The 22,448-nt window shown below is 45.4% G+C and overlaps 1 protein-coding gene across 1 annotated transcript; it reads right to left on the reverse strand.

Annotated features, from left to right (window-relative positions):
• Positions 1 to 1,210: 1,210 nt before the first annotated feature.
• LOC121271585 lies at positions 1,211 to 22,448 on the reverse strand. Its single transcript, XM_041177618.1, has 7 exons — positions 22,374 to 22,448; positions 18,670 to 18,826; positions 14,305 to 14,468; positions 13,078 to 13,253; positions 11,061 to 11,113; positions 9,739 to 9,824; positions 1,211 to 1,564 (listed from the first exon to the last, which is right to left on the reverse strand). Exons 1-7 carry the CDS (start codon positions 22,446 to 22,448, stop codon positions 1,211 to 1,213), a joined length of 1,065 nt encoding a protein of 354 aa, XP_041033552.1.

The raw sequence follows: 22,448 nt of genomic DNA on the forward strand, positions 1-22,448 counted from the left end.
ATGCTCCAGTAAGCTATCCAGCCAATAATAGATCATTCTCAATCAGTCCCTGTTGTGTAGCTGTCCACCTCCCTCCTTATGGGACTTCCCCAAGGCCCACTACCAACAAGGCAGGTAGCCCAAAATTGACATCTCCCCTTGGGCCAGATGGCTGTTAAGATGTAACCAACTATTCAGATGACGCTTCAGGACCAATTTCTGTCACTCCTCAAGACTCTAGTGATGTCCTGCATCTGCAACCCCCAGATGAAATTGTACCCAGTTATCTGAATTTGGCAACACCTCACTTTTAAAATTTTCGCCCTGGTATATGAACCCCCCCATGGCCTCACTCTCCCCCTCTATCTCTATCTCCTCCAGCCCTACAACCCTCCAAGATCTCTGTGCTCCTTCAATTCTGGCCCCTTATGGATCCCCAGGTTTCATCACCTCACCAATGGTGGCTGTGCCTTCAGCTGCCTAGCTCTGGAATTTTCTCCTTACACCTCTTCACCTCTCTCTCTCTCTCTCTCTCTCTCCACCTTTGGCCAAAATTTTGATTAGCTGTTACCTAATTGGTGTCCAATTTTGTTTGATTATAGTCCTGCGAAACACCTTGGGATGGTTTACTTCATTAAAGGGGCTATATAAATGCATGTTGTTTGAGGTTGGTCAAATATCACATCATCACTGATGCATTGAAATCCTGAATGATTTGCTCAAGGGTTGACTTCAAAGGCCTATCACAATGCATCCCATGCAGCCTTTCCTTTGTACCAATGTTCCACATTTCCCTTTTGGTACAGACGTAGGAAACCTTCACTGGTTTTAGTGACCGAGTGAGGGAAAGGAACTCCTGATTTCGTCCCAGGCGATATACATTTCAGCCACAAGTGGGTGCCAGTTTCTTGGTTCTGAACAGTAACCTTCATGAGAAGCATTGGGCATGAACGGGTATCGCAACTATTCAAATGGGAAATTCTGTATTTGCTAATTGCTGGTGGCCAAAGGTGGAGAGAGAGAGAGAGAGAGAGAGAGAGGTGAAGAGGTGTAAGGAGAAAATCCTGGCAGAGGATCAGCAGCTCAGTGTATTCTATCCCCAAGATTGCCCTTGTCCCAATGGTCTGTCCTTATGGATTGTTCAAACCTCTGGTGGTTATTCTTGTCCCGATGTCTGAGCCCTGTCTGTATGTTGACAAATGTTTTGCACTCCTAAGGACTGTCTTTACATTTATGGATTTTTCTGATGGTCTGAATTCTTGCTTGCTCTGATGTAGCCCACGAAACGTCTTTTCAAACCCTTTGGCCAGGATTTTCCCCTCGGAGATTTGGGGGTGGAGTCCGCTCGCCGAGGGCAAAATTCTGCCCTTTGAAGGGAACTGCCCAAGTTCCTGGGGGAAGAGGCCACCGACAGCTGTAACGCAGTCAGTCGCAGTGTAGTTGCGACTTTGAGGAGTGACGGACAGCCTGAGGCCTGCTCGAGCTTTGCTAGATTACCAAAGGAAGGGATTTCCTTCAGTGTTTTCCCAAAGAGCTGAGCGAGGATAACTGTTGGGAAAGACTGAACAGTCCGGGGTTCTTTTCTCTAGAAGAGGGAAGGTCAAGGGATTACCTGACAGAACTCTTTAAAATTATGAAGGATTCAACAAGGTAGAAATAGAGAAAATTATGAAGGATTATAATAGGATAAATTATAAAATTATCAGGGTAGAAATAGAGAAAATGTTTCCACTTGTGGAGGGAAACCAAACCTTGATGTCATAAGTATAAGATAGTCACTGATAAAGCTATGAGGCATGATCAGATATAACCAATCCAATTAGCTTCTTTTTAAATTCATTGGATGTGGGCATTTATTGCTCATCCTTAATTGCCCTTGTTCAGAGAGCATTTTAGTCAACCACCTTGCTGTGGATCTGGAGTCATATGTAGGCCAGACCAGGTAAAGATGGCAGATTTCCTTCCCTAAAAGACATGCAACCTTTACCATCTGACATGGTGGGATTCAAACCCAGGTCCCCTGAACATTATTCTGGGTCTCTGGAATACCAGGCCAGTGGCAATGCCACTACACCACAACCACCTCCCCTTTTTGTCAAAGAGGAGGCTTCTAAGGAGTGTCTTAAAGGAGGAGAGAGAGAGTCAGAGAGGCAAATGGGTTTAGGGGGGGAACTCCAGAGAATAGGACCCAAACAGCTGATGGTGTGGCCAGTAATGGTGGGGCGATGGCTCGAGTAGAAGCACAAGATGAGCTTGTAGGGTTGCAGGGGGTTACAGAGATAGGGAGTGCTGAGGTCGTGGAGATAAGAAATTTAAATTGGAGGCTTTGGTAGACTGAGAGCCAATATATTCCAGCAAGGACATGAGTGATGGGTGAGTGGGATTTGGTGCAGGATAGGATTTGTGCAGCAGAGTTTCTGGTGAGCGTGGAGTGTGGTGGATGGGAAGTTAGGAAGAACATTGGAATAGGCAAGTTTGGAGATGAGACTGATGTTTCAACAACAGATGAGCTCCGGCAGGAGCAGAGAGAGGTGAATAAATGGAAATGGAAGTAGTCTTGGTGATGAAGAGTACAGGGGGTAGGGCAGCTCAGTCAGTCAAGTCCCCTTTAAGAGAGCTCACATCTCTCAGTTACATAAGCCGCTGTCTGGGTTGTCAATTTGAAGTGGCAGTCTGACCTTTACTGGAATAAAGGGATGGCTTAAAAATATTTCTCAGGCAATGCTTCATGGAATATACACAGGCAGTGAGTGTTTGAAGTGCCACAAATTCAGATGGAGCAAGCAGGCCGGAGATGAAGACACTAGCGAGATGCCATTGTGTACACAGATGTGAAACATGTGGGCTGCTTCAGGTGGGGCTGGCTGAAAGGGGCCTTGTCGATTGAGATACAGCACTCGCTGGGGTCTCAGCTGCCTAAATGCAGTGATAGTGAACCATCCATCTCCCTCTCAAGATTAATATTGGCTTGTCTGTGAAAGTACAGCTGCTCACGATGAACTGTGTTCTAGTTGCTCTGGTCAGTAAGTGTTTGCTCAATGTTCAGTTCAGAGCAGCTGCTGCCTCTCCCCCAACTCCCCTGCCCCCAGCTGTCAGAGGGGGCGGACAAAACACAAAGCATTTTTGAGTGTTTGTTTGTCCTACTTTTACCCCTTCAGTGCCAGAGGAACTAATTCCTGGTCATCTCACACACTCACACACACTCATACATGCTCACACACACACATACCCACACTCTCATGCATTCACACTCACACACAGGCTCATACACACACATACCTACTCACTCCCACACACACTCACATTCACGAACGCAATCTCACATGCGTGCACTCACACACCCAGTCACACATATGCACGCACTCTCACATTGACACACACACTCACCCACATGCACACTTACACTCACACACACTCATTCACTGGGTGGGGTGGTAACGATACTGGGCTAGTAATTCAGAGACCCAGGCTACTACTCTGGGGATATAGGTTCAAATCCTACCATGGCAGCTGGCATAACAAATCTGGAATGGAAAGTTAATCTTAGTAATGGTGACCATGAAACTATCATCGATTGTTGTAAAAACCCATCTGGTTCACTAATGTCCTTTAGGGAAGGAAATCTGCCATCCTTACCTGGTCTGGCCTACATGTGACTCCAGACCTACAGCAATGTGGTTGATTCTCAACTGCTCTCTGAAATGGCCATGCAAGCCACTCTGTTCAAGAGCAGTTAGGGATGGGCAGAAAATGCTGGCCTTGCCAGCGACACCCACATTCCATGAAAGAATATTAAAAAAAACCCACACAGATGCACACTCACACACTGTCATACATGATAGCCTTGCCCTGATTGATGGTTTCCAATAGGCGACGTGTCACCTGAGCAGGGAGGATGTGTGATGAGTCAGTTCTGTCTGGGTTATCTCAGAATGGTGAGGGAGATTAAACATTAACAGGTGGTGTGTGTACACTATGTGGAGGTATATGGCCTTTCAAGGGGTGGCAGATTAGCATTGGGAATGAGTCGAGGCTTCATGCAGTTAAATTGGCACAATCCTGTGAGGCAATGGAAAAAATCATATCAGACCCCTGAGTCTGTCACTGGCAACTTACATCATGGAAGTGAGACCATAAAAATTGCCCCCCCTGCCTAGATTCTAACTCGTACAAGGTCCTGTTCACCCATTACCTGCTGTGCTTGCAGACCAACATTGACTCCCAGTCCAGCAATGCCTCGATTTAAAAAAAAATCCTGGCCCCATTTCCAAATCCCCCACACTGTCTCTCCTCCTCCTGATCTCTGCAACCTCCAGCAGCCCTACATCCCTCTGAGGGCTCTGTGCTTCTCTCTGAATCAGAGAAACGATACAGCGCAGACGGAGGCCATTTGGCCCCATTATGCCTGTGCTGGTTCTATTAGTTTCACTCTCCCCTTGGTCTTCCCCCACTGTCCTGCAAGCCATTCCCCTTCAAATATTTATCCAATTGCCTTTCGAAAGCAGCTTTTCAATCTGCTTCCACTGCCCTTTCAGGTAGCTCGTTCCAGACTACAACTCCCATGTGAAAACAATACTCCTCATCGTCACTCTGGCCCCTTTCCAATTGCCTTAAGACTGTATCCTCTAGTTGCCACCTCTCCTGTTACTGTTAACAGTTTCTCCTTATTCGCTATATCAAATCCCTTCAGGAGACAGTGGCCTCTTTAATTACGCTGTTGTATATCAAAGTATTCATGCCAATAAATTTAGTGTGAAAATTGCCGGACGCTTTTTTTCCAATTGTAGATTTGAGTGTCAACCCTGAAATGGAATTGTGAGTTACTCAGACTGCAGTTAGGAAGGACGCTCAGCTCAAATGAAGCACTATCTGAATGCAAGTTGTTATTATTATTATTGTAAGACCTGGATCAACAGCCTGTGTGGGACCCTCCTGTGTGCAAGTTGGCCGTTGGATTTCCTATATTACAACAAGGGATTACACCTCAGAAAGTACCTCATTGGCTGTGAAACACTTTCATGCAGAGTAGATAGGGAGAAGCTGTTCTCATTGGCAGAAGGATCGAGAGCAAGAGAGCAGTGATTTAAGGTAATTGGCAAAAGAACCAATGGAGACATGAGGAGAGGCTTTTTCACGCAGAGAGTGGTTAAGAGCTGGAATGCATTGCCTGAGAGTGCGATGGAGACAGAGTCAATCTAGTGGATAGGATCTGGAGTGCACTGACTGAGAGTGCAATGGAGGCAGTGTCAACTGAAGTGTTCAAGAGGGAATTGGATTATTGTCTGAAAAAGGAAGTACGTGCAGAGTCATGGGGAGAAGGCTGGGAGTGACACTAAGTGTATTGCTCATTCAGAGAGCCAGCACTGATGTGACAGGCTGAATGGCCTCCTCCTGTGCTGTAAAAATTCTGTGTTTTTTTCACTGCTCTTATTTCCATTTTTTTTTACAGAAAGAGGGCTGTTTGTTACTGAGTGGACTCTAAGCTGTCCAGTGGAGGGGAAGGAGTGGGGAGGTGAGGCATAGAGAAAGGGTCTTAAGGAAAGAAATAAAAAGAGAGACCTTCATTTCTAAAGCGCCTTTAACCATCTCAGGACATCCGAAAATACTTTACAGCCAATGAAGTACTTCTTGAAGTGTAGTTACTATTGTAATGAAGGAAACACAGCAGCTAATTTGTGCACAGCAAGATTCCACAAACAGCAATGGAATAGTGACCAGGTAATTTGTTTTTGTAATGTTGATTGAGGAATTGGCCCTCGGACAGTGGGGATAACTCCCTTGCCCCCCTTTGAATAGTGGCCATGGGATGTTTTACATTCAACTTGAAAGACCTCAGTTTGATGTTTGAAAGGCAGCATCTCCAACAGTGCAGCACTCCCTCAGTACTGCACTGGGGTGTGCCAGCCTAGTTTCTCTGTTCAATTCTCTGGCGTGGGGACTTGAAACCTCAACTTTCTTTTTGGAGGCCAGGAGGAAGGACTTAGGTGTTGGAAGGGGGTTTGTATCGGGGGTCGGGGGGTGGAATGTGAGGGGCAGGCGGGAATGTGGATTTGAGGTTATGATTCGATCGGCCACAATCTCATTGAATGACGGAACAGGCTCAAAGGGGCGAGGGGTTTACTCCTGCTCCTAATTCGCCGTGCGAAGATCTGCGAGAGAGAGATATAGGGTGGAATCGGTCCAAAGTTGTTTCACTCTCCGGATGCAATGCCGGTTTTTCGTGCCCTATCCCATTTCCAAGTAGGTGCCGGAAGAGGTGGGGTTAAGACATTGAGTTGAAGCCCTGGAGAGACCTGCAAAATGTGGACAAGGATTTTGAAATCCATTCACTGGGCTTGTTGCTGTAAATAAGAGGAAAATGATTTCCAAATCATTTGTTGTACAATTGTTATCTAATATAAACTAAAAGGTGGAGTTTGTTCCTCTGTGTGTACTTAAGCACCATTATTCCCAAGGAGAGCCAAGAGGCAGATAAAGGCCAAATACAATAAAACATCCCATGGCCACTATTCAAAGGGGAGCAGGGGAGTTATCCCCACTGTCCGAGGGCCAATTCCTCAATTCCTCAATCATCATTACAATACACTGGAAGCACATTAATGACTTGGTTCTTTGTTCTCCTTTCTGTTGACCAGCACAACTGAGAGGCTCCTGTCCCTAGGCTCATTCAGAGCCAGCATCCAATCATCCTTGACCTTTAACCTCCGACTCCTGGCCAAGTGAATGACCTTTGTCGACAGGACCAAGGGTTTCTTTCCTGAGGATACGTAGGGTTGCCAACCCTCCAGGATTGCCCTGGAGTTTCCACGAGTGAAGGATTAATCTTCAGGATACTGTCGCAATCAAAACCCTGGAAGAAAAGACACAGTGTGGGGGGTGGAGGTGGGGTGGGATTTTAAAAAAATTGTGTTTCATGTATTTTATTTGAATGCTTTATTTACTTGTTGGAAAAATACTTGGGGTGGGGGGGGGGAACAGAAAGTCAATTGTTTAGCCGGGCAGTGGGAGACAGGAGATCGTATGACAAAACCTCCAAGTATATGTCCAATCAGAGTTGGCAATCTTACCAGGGCATCTCGGGGCAGTGACTGCCCAGTGTCCAACAGGCAAATAATGCTAAAACAAAAACAGAATTACCTGGAAAAACTCAGCAGGTCTGGCAGCATCGGCGGAGAAGAAAAGAGTTGACGTTTCGAGTCCTCATGACCCTTCGACAGAACTACAGGGTCATGAGGACTCGAAACGTCAACTCTTTTCTTCTCCGCCGATGCTGCCAGACCTGCTGAGTTTTTCCAGGTAATTCTGTTTTTGTTTTGGATTTCCAGCATCCGCAGTTTTTTTGTTTTTATATAAGCAAATAACGCTCCCACTTACCAAGGAAGGCAGTGAAAAGAGATTGTGACAACCAAACACGGGCAAATCGTTTTCACCATTTTATTAAACAGACAAAGCATTTTGTATTAAATTTAAAAAAAAAAAAATGTAAGATGTTGTTTCATGGGATGTGGGCACTGCCGGCAAGTCCAGCATTCGTTGCCCATCCCTAATTGCCCTTTGAAACTGAGTGGCTGGCGAGGCCATTCCCAAGAGCAGTTAAGAGTCAACCGCATTGCCTGTGGGCCTGAAGTCACATATAGGCCAGACCGAGTAAGGTCAGCAGATTTCCTTCCCTAAAGAGACATGAGTGAACCAGATGGGCTTTTATGACAATCGATGATAGTTTCATGGTCACCGTTACAGAGACTAGCTTTCAATCCCACATTAGTTCACTGAATATGTTAATCAATTCAATTTTAAATTCCACCAGTTGCTATGGTGGGATTTGAACCCCTGTCCACAGAGAATTAGCTTGGTCCTCCAGTGATATTATCACTAAACCGCTGTCTCCCCTTAAAAGCAAGAAATTTACAAAGTTACATTGATTTAACCAAATAATGTAGTCCTCCCACACGAAGAACGTTGGGCCCAATATCACTGGGAATCAAACTTCACCGGGCTGAGAGATTATCGATGTCTGAATAAAATCTTGTAGAGGCTTCCCGTGGCCAGAGATAGAATTGAGGAGGCAGCTGGCACTGCCAGCGAAAATCTGGAGGGATTCACCTTTAACCTCTGACTCCTGGCCAAGTGAGTGACCTTTGTCGACAGGACCAAGGGTTTCTGCCCTGACTGCTGTCATTAAAACGGGCCACACCACTGGCTTTGAACACATTAAGATCAGCAAAAGGTTCTCCACCGTGTGGGGCACAGTGTTGCCTACCTGCCCGGTTATGAAGCGGGGACACCAAGAATTGAAGGTTAACCTTCGGAGCTGCGAACGCTACCCGGGAACAGAAGCATCACCAATAAATTGCCTTTTTTTAAAAAAAAAATCATTTTCTATGAACACTTTTGATTCTTAATTTTAAAAATGTTGGAGATGGGAGGGTGGGGAGGGGATGGAAGGGTTTGGGGGTGATGTCGGTGAGGGGTGAAATAAATATCTGCTTGATTGAGAGTCCAGAACCATCCAATTGAGCGACAAAACAGTCTTGCTTGATGCCAGACAGGTGAGGGAGCGACAGGGCATTGGGAGGATGGGTGTGCCGAGTGTGCTATGGTGGGAGCATCGTAGGGGAGCGGGCGGGCATGGGGGTCATGTGATGAAATCTCGAGGAAAGCATCAACCAGAGTTGACAGCCCTATAGTCATAGACTCATTATGGCACAGGAGGAGGCCATTCAGCCCATCAAGTTCATGCTGTCTGTAGAGCAAACGAGTCCCAATCCCCCACTCTATCCCCGTAGTCCTGCAGGTTTATTTCCCTCAAGTGCCCATCCAATTTTTCTTTGAAATCATTGATTGTCTCCCTTCCACATTCCTCTTAGGCAGTGAGTTCTTCCTCATATCCCCCCACCCACCCTGTATCTCTTGCCCACAACCTTAGATTTGCGTCTCCATGGTTCTTGCACTATCAGCTAATTGGAACAGCTTCTCTTTGTCCACCTTCCCCTCAATCTCCTTTGCTCCAAGGAGAACCAGCCCAGCTTCTCCAACCCAACCTTGTAGCTAAAATCCTTCATCCCTGGAACCGTTCTGGTAAACTTCCTCTGCAGCCTCTCAAGGTTCCTGACATCCTGCGTCAAGTGTGGTGACCTGATCTGGATGTAGCACTCTACTTTTTTTTATTCGTTCATGGCATGTGGGCATCACTGGCTAGGCCAGCATTTATTACCCATCCCTAATTGTCCTTGTTCAGAGGGCATTTAAGAGTTGCTGTGGGCCTGGAGTCACATGTAGGCCAGACCAGGTAAGGACAGCAGATTTCCTTCCCTAAAGGACATTAATGAACCAGATGGTATTTTTTTAAAACAGTGGGCAATTGTTTCGCAGTCATCATTAGACTTTTAATTCCAGATTTTTTTTTATTGAATTCAAATTTCACCATCTGTCGTGGATGGGATTCGAACCCGGGTCCCCAGAGCCAATACGTTATCTAATTTGATGGATTTGTTGAAACACGGAGGGCTGCCATCATTTTAGGTCTGCTGTCCCTCACCCCTCGAAAATCAGGATGTCCGGAGTTGCATAAGGCGCAATATAAATGCAAAGTCGGTCTGGCCTGTTCAGATTTTAACTGCTCAGATGAAGCAAAGGTTTTGATTTGGAAAGTTTCAAAAGCTGCAGAAGCTGAAGCGAGCCAATCGTTTCACTTTGTGAAATCTCTCAAGCGGGATCTCGGGACTTGCTTGCTGACTCATTTTAGATCCCGCTTTGCACCTGAAGCTCCGAGGCCCCGGGATTCTCTTCCAGCCAATCGCTGCCGGGGCCAATAACCTGGGCTGCTATAATTAACCTCAGCACCTCTGCAAAATCCTTGGGCGAGAGTGGATGTGTTTGCACAGTTCCCAAGACAGACTGAACTGGTACATTTTGCTACCAGTCCTCGGCCAATTGAAAACATGCCATGTTTTGACAAAGCAAAACAAGTCAGAAGTTTATACAAATAACCCCAAATTGGGAAATGCAGCATGCAGTATATTAACTCATAACTCTACTGAGGACATACCTGTAAGCTTTATAGAAATTTATTTTAGAAAGCTTGTATCCAAACTCGCACCAAATCCCTTTCGCAGATCATCCCCTTCCTTGTTGGTCTATATTGGCCTCTGACCTTGCAACACCTGAAATTTAAATTTCTCATTCTCATGTTCAAATCCCCCCATTTCTATCTCTACCTCAGTTAGCTCCTCCAGCCTTATAACCCTCTAAGATCTTTCTCTTCCTGCAATGCTGGCCTCTTACACATTCAGCCCATTCCCTTCACCCCACCACTGGTGGTCATGCCAAGGGTCTAAGCTCCGGAATTTCCTCCCTAAACTCCTTTGTCTGTCTCTCCTCCTTAAAATCTACCTCTTTGACCAAGATTTGGTTACCTGCCCCAATATCTCATTGTATGGCTTGGCGTCAAATTTTGTTTGCCAATGCTCCTGTGAAGCCCCTTGGGATGTGTTACTACATTAAAGGCACTACATTAACGTCAGTTGTTGATCTGCTGCAGGAGGGTCACTGGACAGTGATCATGGATTCTTTGGTTATGGTTGGGAGGAACAGATGAGTTTGGACCTATGGTTCCCAGAGTTCTCCACCACAGGGGGTTTTCCTCACCTCATGTCTGGGTCTGTTGGAGACTCATTGATTGAGATCGATCACTGGGATTGGTCAATAATTCCATTCTCATTGAATCATGTGATCACCAGGACAGTGGAGGGTGAACTAGATGAACCTTGGTCTTTCATTGGCCAGCAACGTTCATGTTCCTTAACCGCATAAATCAATGATTGCCTGACAGGACCCTATGAAATTAACTCCTCACAGTCCATGCAGATCAAGTCCTAGCAGTGAACTCTTCACTATAACTACCTGATACATCACTGCCTCGCATGCATTACAGCACAGTGGAAATAGAAAACATCTAAGGCAGCCATCTTTTACCACATTTTCTCCCCCTCTTTCCTTGAAGTATTACATCAGAAAGTGTAGTATATACTTTTCCTTATGTTCGCATATGGGATGTGAGTGTCACTGGCACCCATTCTTACGTCCTTCTGAAGGTGGTGGAGAGCCGTCTTCCTGAATACAACTGAATGCTTTACTAGGGCCATTTCAGAGGGCATTTAAGAGTCAACCACAATGGGTGTGGGTCTGGAGTCACATATAGGTCAGACTGGGAAAGGATGGCAGATTTCCTTCCCTAAAGGGCATTATGTGAACTAGTTGGGTCTTTACAACAATCTGATGGTTTCATAGCAGCTTTTTAAATCCACATTTGATTTAATTGTTTTAATTTAAATTCCTCAGCTACCGTGATGGGATTTAAAGTCATATCTTTGGATCATTTGTCCAGGCCTGTGGATTTCTAGGCCAGTAACATAAGCATAATGCTATTGTACTGTATAGGGAGCTGTGTTATACAAAGAGGTCTGTTACACAGAGAGGTGTGTTATACTGAGATGTTACACAGAGAGCTGTGTTATACCGAGAGCTGTGTTACACGGAGAGCTGTGTTATACAAAGAGGTCTGTTACACAGAGAGCTGTGTTATGCCGAGAGGTGTGTTACACGGAGAGGTGTGTTATACTGAGAGGTCTGTTACACAGCTGTGTTATACCGAGAGGTGTGTTACACGGAGAGGTGTGTTATACTGAGATGTCTGTTACACAGCTGTGTTATACCGAGAGGTGTGTTACACGGAGAGGTGTGTTATACTGAGAGGTCTGTTACACAGAGAGCTGTGTTATACCGAGAGGTGTGTTACACGGAGAGCTGTGTTATACAAAGAGGTCTGTTACACAGAGAGCTGTGTTATACCGAGAAGTGTGTTACACGGAGAGCTGTGTTATACAAAGAGGTCTGTTACACAAAGAGCTGTGTTATACCGAGAGGTGTGTTACACAGAGAGGTGTGTTATACTGAGATATCTGTTACACAGCTGTGTTATACCGAGAGGTGTGTTACACGGAGAGGTGTGTTATACTGAGATGTCTGTTACACAGCTGTGTTATACCGAGAGGTGTGTTACACGGAGAGGTGTGTTATACAGTGGATATGGTTATATGGGCAGATGGGTTGACCAGGAGCTTTTTATGCACATGTTGTACAGAGGGCATACCATACACTGATTGGAACATTACTACCCTGGTTTTACCTAATCCCCATGGATATATACCCAATGTAGAGATGAGAAAAGGGTTTTAAGGCCAAAACAAAACTTTAGGTTAGATCAGCTTCCCCGTGAACCAAGAGGAACCTGGAAAAGTATCAGTTACTAGACCAACTGTCCAACGTTCTACTGCAACACGGACAAAATGGGCTGAATGGCCTTCTGTGCTGCTAACATTATATGATTCTGTTCACCCGAACCTCAAAGTGACTGTTTTGTTATTGTTTCGATGGAAGGAGGTGTTAAAGGTTGAAGGGCAATAACTGGAATTGTGTTAAAGCTACGGGGTGGCACTATTGACACATTGAACAGCTGACGCCTACAGGCAGAGGTTTGGTTCTGCCGTGTCTTTGGGTTTGTTTTGAGCCTTGCGTTACTACAAATTGGGCCAGATGTTGGCTCCATTTCCCATTCCCCACTTCCATAACTCTTCACCTCTACTGTGCTGGTCAGCACCCTGCCTTATTAATAGGGCAACGAAATAGCAGTTGTCTGAAAAATGGCATTACCATGGGCAGGAGGGAGGGGTGGGGGGGTGGGGAGAGGTTGGGCCTCAGTCTCCTCCAAGTCCCTTCCACTTGAGCTAAAACTTCCTTGAACCCTGGGAGCTCTTTGTTGAAGTGAGGGAGAAGTTTCCTAGGATCTTGCAGCAGTGGAAATCCCTGAGCATTACTCGTTCCCTAATTCCACACCTGTCCTCTCATAGTGTCCACCCGTTGCTTTGTATAAAATCGGCTAGTCGCTTGGCCGCGTTGTCCTCAGAGGTCAAAAGTCAACTTAAAGAGTTAGAGCCCCTTCGCATGTTCAGGATGGTTTGGAATGCCGAGGGAGAGAGCAGGCTGGGCTGAGGAGAGGGAAGCACTGTGCCCAGCCATGCCCGGTGGTGGGGCAAGTACCGCGTGCGCCATGTGATGTCATCGACGCCTGGCGAGGCCTCATCCCGTCCCAGCCAGTTGGGGATCTTGCTTTTGGACGGGGGAGCAGGGCTTTCATAGCTCAAGAACTTCTCCAGGTGTCCTCCAGGCCAGGTGAGGTTCTCCTGATCCCTTCCAAGCGACCGCTTCCCCACAACCTGTTTGAACAAAGCAGAACGAAAAGGTCCTAAGCGTTTTTAACTCTTATTTTGGAGTTGAGAGTGCAGTGCGCAGCTTGGAACTATTCCAGTTGAGAACGCCCCAGGTCCCAGCTACGATCTATGCTGCCCTCTGACCTCTACCAGCTCGGGACCACAGTTTGCATGGGGTGAGGCAGGAAGTAGAAATAAATTAGCCTGGATCCAAGCTCTAATCAATGAAGAGTGAAGGGAGTTCTCCACAGTGTCCCGCTAACATGTATCCCTCAACTAACACCCAAAACATCAGTTGTTCATCTACCTCATTGCTTTTTGTGGGAGCTTGCTGTGTGAAAATTGGCTGCTGCAATTCCTACATTAACACCGTCTACAAGGCACAAGTCAGGAGTGTGACGGAATACTCCCCACCTGCCTGGATGAGTGCAGCTCCAACAACACCCAAGAAGCTCGACACCATCCAGGACAAAGCAGCCTCGCTTGATAGACCCCATCCATCTCCTTCAACATTCATTCCCTCCACCACTTGCACAGCGCCAAGCGGTGTTTCCCATTGACAAGATTCGCCGCAGTGACTCACCAAGGTTCCTTCGACAGCACCTTCCAAACCTGCAGCCTCTGCCACCTAGAAGGACAAGGGCAGCAGGCGCATGGGAACACCACCACCTACAAGTTCCCCATCAAGACAGGCACCATCCTGACTTGGAAATACAGTGCTGTTCCTTCATTGTCGCTGGGTCAAAAAAACCTGGTATTCCCTTTGCAGCAGCGCTGTGGGCGCAGCGATTCAAGAAGGGGGCTCACCATCACCTTCTCCAGGACAGTGAGGGATGGGGAACAAATGCTGGCCTAGCCCGTGATGTCCAAATCTTATGAAAGAATTAAAAAAGAAAACAGTAACGACACATCAAAACGTACTGCGAAGGACATTGGGATGTCCCGAGGTTGTGAAAGGCATTACAGGAATGTAAGATTATTTCTTTCAGGGGAGGGGAGGAAGAACATCGAACTAGATGGAAGAAGTATCATTGCTGGGTCTCCCGTTCAGTCTTACCCTGTGCAGCGATGCCCTCTGTGGTGCTGTGGAAGGTGTAGATCTGGCTCCCTCTGGTGGGATGGCGCAGTATGTCTCCAGTATCAGAAGGTCACAGCTACGAAAGCAGCACTGCTCCACGATGCCTCGGTTCTGCATGCTCCTACGACCCACCACTTTGCTGACTGGGAACCAGGAAAGTGGAGCTATTAAATGTATGGGAATCAAACAGCCAATCACTCAAACTGCTCGCCTTCAATTTGCTTTCCTTGCATTTTGCTCAAATGTTTTACTTTATCTTCTTCCGGTAACTTTCATTACTGGTAGAAAGAAAAATGTTCTACACATTGGGGCATCTGAGTTCCCATCAAACATTCCCAGGACAGGTACAGCACGGGGTTAAATACAGAGTAAAGCTCCCTCTACACTGTCCCCATCAAACACTCCCAGGACAGGTACAGCACGGGGTTAGATACAGAGTAAAACTCCCTCTACACTGTCCCCATCAAACACTCCCAGGACAGGTACAGCATGGGGTTAGATACAGAGTAAAGCTCCCTCTACACTGTCCCCATCAAACACTCCCAGGACAGGTACAGCACGGGGTTAGATACAGAGTAAAGCTCCCTCTACACTGTCCCCATCAAACACTCCCAGGACAGGTACAGCACGGGGTTAGATACAGGGTAAATCTCCCTCTACGCTGTCCCCATCAAACACTCCCAGGACAGGTACAGCACGGGGTTAGATACAGAGTAAAGCTCCCTCTACACTGTCCCCATCAAACACTCCCAGGACAGGTACAGCACGGGGTTAGATACAGAGTAAAGCTCCCTCTACACTGTCCCCATCAAACACTCCCAGGACAGGTACAGCACGGGGTTAGATACAGGGTAAATCTCCCTCTACGCTGTCCCCATCAAACACTCCCAGGACAGGTACAGCACGGGGTTAAATACAGAGTAAAGCTCCCTCTACACTGTCCTCATCAAACACTCTCAGGACAAGTACAGCATGGGGTTAGAAACAGAGTAAAACTCCCTCTACACTGTCCCCATCAAACACTCCCAGGACAGGTACAGCACGGGGTTAGATACAGAGTAAAGCTCCCTCTATACTGTCCCCATCAAACACTCCCAGGACAGGTACAGCACGGGGTTAGATACAGAGTAAAGCTCCCTCTATACTGTCCCCATCAAACAAGAAAGTGCATTGAATTTTATACAAATAATACAAATGGGATAGACTAAGTTACAATAAATTTTATATTTCGGATTATAGAACAATTTAGTGCAGCCATTCAGCCCATTGGGTCTGTGCTAGCTGTTTGAAGTAGCTATCTAATTAGTCCTGTTCCCGTAACATTTTCCTATAGCCAATTTTTCCATTCAAATATTTATCCAGTTCATTTCTGAAAGACACTTTTGAATCTGCTTCCAGCACCCTTTCAGCCAATGCACTCTAGATGGTAAAAATTCACTTTGTAACTTTTGACTCCTTAAGTCACCTCTGATTCTGGTGCCAATTTTCTTCAATCTGTATCCTGAGGTCCGACACAGGAAACAGTTTCGCTTTGTTTACGCTATCCAAGTGCCTCGCAGTTTTGAGCACCTCTACCAAACCTCCCCTTAGCCTCCTCCGCTCCGAGGAGAACCATCTCAATTACTTGAGTCCCTCCACACGACTGAAGCCTTTCATTCCTGGTACTATTCGAGTGAATCTCTTCTACACCCTCTGCGAGGCCTTGAGATCCTTCCTAAAATGTGGTTCCCAGAGCTGGCCCCGAAATTTCAGCTGGGCCTAACCGCTGTTTTATAAGAGGCTCAGTAAAACGTCCTCGTTTTTGTAGCCGATGCCTCCATTTAAAAAGTCTGCTTATAATTTCCCTGCCAATTAACTGGGATCTGGTCTTTCCATACAGAACTGTTATAGTAAGGAACTCAATCCTTTGGGAATACAAGCTACTGATTAGGGTTGAGATATAAAGACAGCTATCCCACAGGCTATCACAGGAATACATTTTTTTCTTTATTCTTTCTTAGTCCAAGGGAATCGCTGGCAATGCCAGCATTTGTTGCCCATCCCTAATTGCCCTTTGAACTGAGCGGCTTTCTCAACCATTTCAGAGGGCAGTTGAGTCAACCACATTGCTGTGGGTCTGGAGTCACATGTAGGCCAGACCAGGTAAGGATGGCAAATTTCCTTCCCTAAAGGACACCAGTGAACCAGATTGTTCTTACAACAACAGATGTCATGGTCACCAGCATAGAGCCAACTTCATATTCCACATTTATTAATTGAAGTTAAACTCTACCAGTAAACGGTACATAAATGTGTTGAACAGAAGAGACTGAGTCAGAGGGTGAGAAGGTGGATTGGTGACATTAATCTCTGAACAAGGAAAGGGCTATTGAAGCTTTTTCTGTTCCTAGAAGATTCTCCCTTTTCTGATGGAGGTAAAAGCAAGGATTGGAGGAGTGTACGCCAGATACTATCCAGAGTGTGGCCTGGCCCATTGGTGTTGCTTTGATTAATCTCCCAGCTAGCTTTCCATGAAATCCAGTAATCCGAAGAACTATCAACGAAGGCATGTAAACATGCCCCATTGAACTCATAGCAGGCTAAATACACCCAGTCAGCACTTCTAATCCCACTCTAGATACATGTCATGGACTGTAAATATAACTGAACTCAAGTGTAAATATAACAATGTACGTGTAAATATAACAACTTGATGGGAATAGATGTTTGGTAGCACAAGATCTGGGTGTTGCTGAAAAAAGACATTTTGTCAAAGTTTTTGCCTTGCACTCATCAGGCCAATCACAAGAATACTAATGCATTCCCCCTGTAGTGTTATATTCTTGTGATTGTCCTGATGAGTGCAAGACAAAAAGCTTGGACAAAATGTCTTTTTTCAGCAAAACTTATTGGGAATTCCCACCAGTGCCTTGGCCAATATTTATCCCTCAAACGGCATCAATGGAACAGATGGTCCTGCCATTAACACATTGCTCCTTGTGGAATCCTGCTGTGCAATATTTGCCTTCATAACAACAGGGACTGCAGTCTGTTGGCTGCAAAGTGTTCTGGGGCATCTCAAGGATGTGACAAGGTGCTACAGAAATGCAACATCTTTCACTGACCAGGAGCAGTGGTCACTTGGAGAATGGGTAACACCAGTGGGGCTGTACCTAAGTGATGGAGCCAACATGGTCTGCAATAGTGCGGAAAGAAGAAATAGTGAAAAAATGAAGGTAATTCAACCTAAGACAGACATGTTGCAGTTTCAAGAGACAGAGACTTGCCCAGTCAATGGCAGCTAATTGATAGAAACCATCCAATAAATGGCAAGGAATGGATTGGAACCATTCAATCAACGGCAAGGAATGATAAGAAACCATCCAATCAATGCCAAGGAATGATAAGAATCTATCCAATCAATGGCAACTAATGGATAGATAGAAACCTCCATTCAATTGCAGTGAAAGGTTGGTGGCTCTCCTCACAGGCAGCCAATCACAATGCTGGCTCTATCACTGGGCAGCAAGTTGAAGATCCTCTGCATCGAATTCACATAATTGATATTTTTTTCTGAAAATGGGGCTTGCAATGATACTGGGCATTATAGGGGATGATCGGCACAGAAACTGGCCATTCAGCCCAACCAGTCCAGGATGGTGTTTATGCTCCACTCGAGCTTCCTCCCATCTTTCCTCATCTCAATCTATCACCAAAACCCTTAATTCCTGTCTTCCTCAGATGCTTGTCTAGCTTCCCCTTAAAAGCATCTAAAGTTTTTGCTTCAACTGATCGCTGTGGTGGCAAGTTCCACACTTTCACCACTCTCTGGGTAAAGAAGTTTCTTCTGAATTCCCCACTAGATTTCTTGCTGACTATCTTATGTTGATAGTCTAGTTCTTCTCTATCCCACAAGAGGAAACATTCTCTCCCTATCCGTTGGAATAGCATAATTCAGGATGGGGTAAGGCGGCACTCAACCTCACTCAACTGCTTCCAGAGGTGAACCCCATTAACCAGGGGGCACCCAAAGAATGGCTGGAACACCTCCCAGCAAACGTGGGGAGATGGGAGGGGGTGGGAATATAACAGGAAACAAGCTTTCGCGGGTTCCTAGCAACTTGTGGTGGATGAGATTCAATGAACATTGATATGGCCCAAGACTGGGATGTGGATTGAATGACCTGAATGGACCCCACAGTTAAAAGGAATCAAACGTATGTATAGGAAACATTGGGAAACGTAGCTGAAGGACATTCTACTTGCCCTGAGTTGAACTGGCACTCAGGGTAGGGGTTTAGACCATTATTTGTGCAGCGTTCCACATTTTGTGACACTTAAAGATAAAAGAAAGGATGTTCTCACCAAAATAAAACCCCCTCTCTGCACAGATGAACTGCAATGCGTCCACAAGTTCTGCTCCACATAACGTCTCCTCTATTCGCGTCTCAGACGTCCCTATGCAAACAGTGAGAACAAGCAAGATGCACAGGGGCTGCACAGGATTCCCGGAACCAATTATCTAGGAAAGAAAAAGAGACTTGTCTAAATTTACTTCTGATATCCCGGAATAATCTCAGGATCACTCAGCTCCACTCCCCTTCATCTTCTCTTCCTGTGGCTCTACCCAGCCACTTGACTTATTGTACCTTATCTCCAAGTCTTTCCAACCTTAAACCTGAAGCAGAGGCCTTACCCCTTTTCAGGGTTGCCAACCCTCCAGGATTACCCTGGAGCCTGAAGGTTACACTGCTGTGAGAGAATCCAAGGGAAAAATCATCGAGATGTTAAAAATATCATTACTTTTTTCCATTTTCTTTGAATTCTATCATTTATTGATTTACAGAAATGTAGGAAATGGTGAAGAAATGATTGTTCGACTCATGCAAGGTTGTTGGGGGTCAGGAAGCCATTTGGGTGGGAACTTCAGGAATACACCTAACCGGAGTTGGCAACCCAACCCCTTCATCTGTATTAAATTCTCAGAGGGTGCGCCAAAAGTAGCATCCGACCCCACCCTCACACAATCTCTCACAGCCATAGGCATCAGGCCAAAATGAGCGAGCTCACTACAATCCAAAATTGGCGGTCATACATACAAGATAGTCACTAATTAATAAAAGGGAGAAAAAGAAAGACTTGCATTTCTATGGCGCCTTGGGGACATCCCAAAGCACTTTCCAGCTGATGACGTACTTTCTGAAGTGCAGTCGCTGTTGTAGTATAGGAAACATGGCAGCCAATCTGCGCACAGCAAGATCCCACAAACAGCAACGTGATAATAGTCAGATAATCAGCTCTTTTTGTGAGTTGATCGAAGGATAAATATTAACCCAAGAGACATTCATTCATTGATAAGTCTGTTTCAAAGAGTTCTCATAATCAATGCTTTTTATTTTCATTAATAAATATTTAACAATTAATACATTTATTAATGTATTAATTGTTAAATATTTATTATTTATTATTATTATTTATTATGTCTTTATCTAGAGAGAGCTGAGAATATGGAACTCACTACCCCACAGAGTAGTTGAAGCAAATAGCATGGACTTGATGGGCCAAATAGCCTCCTTCTATGCCAAAAATGACTCTGACAAAATAGAATAGATGCATTTAAGGGGAAGCTGAATAAATACATGAGGGAGAACAGAATAAAAGGATATGGTGATAGGGATGAGATGCAGGTGGGGGCAGTCTCATGTGGAGCGTAAACACTGGCATGGGCCAGATGGACTAAACGGCTTGTTTCTGTGCTGTGAATCCTATGCACTTCAATGTAGTCAACATACACTCCAGTATTAAGGGGATAATAAGGGTACTTTACAATAGCATGGTGCAAAGTGAAGGGTACTCAGTTCCTGTGCAACAACGACTTGGAAGGACCTGGTAGCTTTTAAAGTCTAACCTGGCCTTCCACAGCATGACCATGGATCGCACTCATACACAATCTGTACTAACAACTACAAGGCTGTAGAATTAACCCATTGAGCACTGAGTGTCCTCAGAGGGAACCAAACAATGGAAGAAATAATTGGTCAGTAAATTTGATAGGTGCCTTAAGGATTTTTGACACAAATCATGAGCATTCAGGAACATCCATGAACATTCAATAACCCCTTTTGGAAATCTCAGCCCCACCCTATGTCTCTTCCAATTTTTTCTGACAGCATTGGCTCTTGCTCGGGTAGGGCTTCCATGGATATCAGTTGTTCCTGACCATATAGATCTTAAGGATAGTTTTAGAATGGTCATAACGAGGAGATATCAAGTGGATAACGAGAACGTTGACAGGAAAAGGGGGAGGAGAGCATTTATCAGTGAGATAGTGAAGTGAATCCCTACATAACAAGAAATGATTACACTTCAAAATAATTCATAGTCTCTGAAATGCTTTGGGTCATCCTGGGGATGTGAAAGATGCTGTGGACTTGGGAGTTGCTTATTTTCTTTCTATTTTCTATTTTTTGTTCCAATTTCCAACATTTGCACTTGTTTTAGTCTATCTGACACAGACTGGATCCTAAACTAATCTTATTAAGATGTTGTGTGCTGGAAATGTGGAAGATACAGCTTTCAAAGGGTTAAAGTGACAAAGCAAATAAAAAGTAAACAGATTTTTTGACCCAAGGTGCTCTCTGTGCTTATTAACTTGACTTTTTATCCTGGTTTGATAGCTGATTTGTGCTCTAGAGTGATTGAAAGGGCTTCTCTACATTGACAAATACAATTACCTCAAAACTCCCCAACCCCAAAACCCCCCCGACCTCAAAATATCTCAACGCTAAAATCTCCAACAAGAGAGAATTTAATCAGCTTCCCTTGACTTTCAATGGCATTAACATAACTGAATACATGAACATTAACATCCTGGGGTCACCATTGACCAGAAACATAACTAGGTCAGCCACAGAAATACTGTGGCCACATGAGCAGATCAGAAGTTGGGAATTCTGTAGTGAGTGACACACCTCCTGACTCCCCAAAGCCTGCCCACCATCCACAAGGCACAAGTCAGAGCTGTGATGGAATACTCTCTACTTGCCTGGATGAGGGTGGCTCCAACACTCAAGAAGCTCAATACCGTCCAGGGCAAAGCAGCCCGCTAGATTGGCACCCCATCCACCACCTTCAACATTCAATCCCTTTAGCACCGGCTGCTGTGTGTACCAATGACAAGATGGACTGCAGCATTTTATCAATCCTCCTTGGAACACACCTTCCAAATATGCGACCTCTACCACCTAGCAGGACAGGTATAACAGATGCATTGAAGCACATGCAAGTTCCCCTCCAAGGCACACAATCCTGACTTGGAAATATATCACCGTTCCTTCATCATGGCTGGGTCAATATCCTGGAACTCCCTTCCTTATTTGCACCTTTACCACATGGACTGCATTGGTCCAAAACAGTGGCTCACCACCTCCTTCCCAAGGGCAAAGGGATGGGCAGTCAATGCTGGCTTTGCCAGAGATGTCCACGTCCCATAAATGAATTTAAAACAGGCAGGCATAGAAAAAATAGGTGGCTCTATTGACAGGAAAGGAGGAATTCTCTCGCGTCCTGTTCAATATGCCTCCTTCAATAAATGCCACCAAAAGCAAATTAACTGGTTGCTCCATTTCATTACTGCTTATGGGATATTGCTGTGCATAAGTTGCTGCTGCATTTGCCATTTTGACAAAAGAAATAGAGGGGGGGGGGGCAGAATTTTTTAACAGTTGTTCTAGAATGCTCTGCCTGAAAGGGCGGCGGATGCAGAATCAATAGGGATTCAATAGGGTCAAAAGTGATTCTATACTTGGGAAAAGAGAGAATTTCCAGCGCTATGGAGAATGACCCGGGGAGTGGAATTAATTGGGTAGCTTCTTCAAAAAGCCAGCACAGGTACGATGGGCTGAATGGCCTTCTTCTGTGATGTTTGATTCCAGGAATTTACTTCATACAGAACACTGTGAAATGCAGTATAGAAACGAAAGCCTTTTCTCCCAAAGGAATTGAAGGAAAAATCTCTGCAATGAAATTCTGGAAGAAATTGCCAAAACTCTTGAGAATTTCTAAGTTACCTTAAAGGAGTGAGTCCCCATGAAAGCGGGGACCTGGCGGATTCCAGTGAAGCTGAGGGCATGATACCTTCCCAT

This window comes from Carcharodon carcharias, chromosome 31 (genome assembly GCF_017639515.1).
Source record: "Carcharodon carcharias isolate sCarCar2 chromosome 31, sCarCar2.pri, whole genome shotgun sequence".
Classification (NCBI taxonomy): domain Eukaryota; kingdom Metazoa; phylum Chordata; class Chondrichthyes; order Lamniformes; family Lamnidae; genus Carcharodon; species Carcharodon carcharias.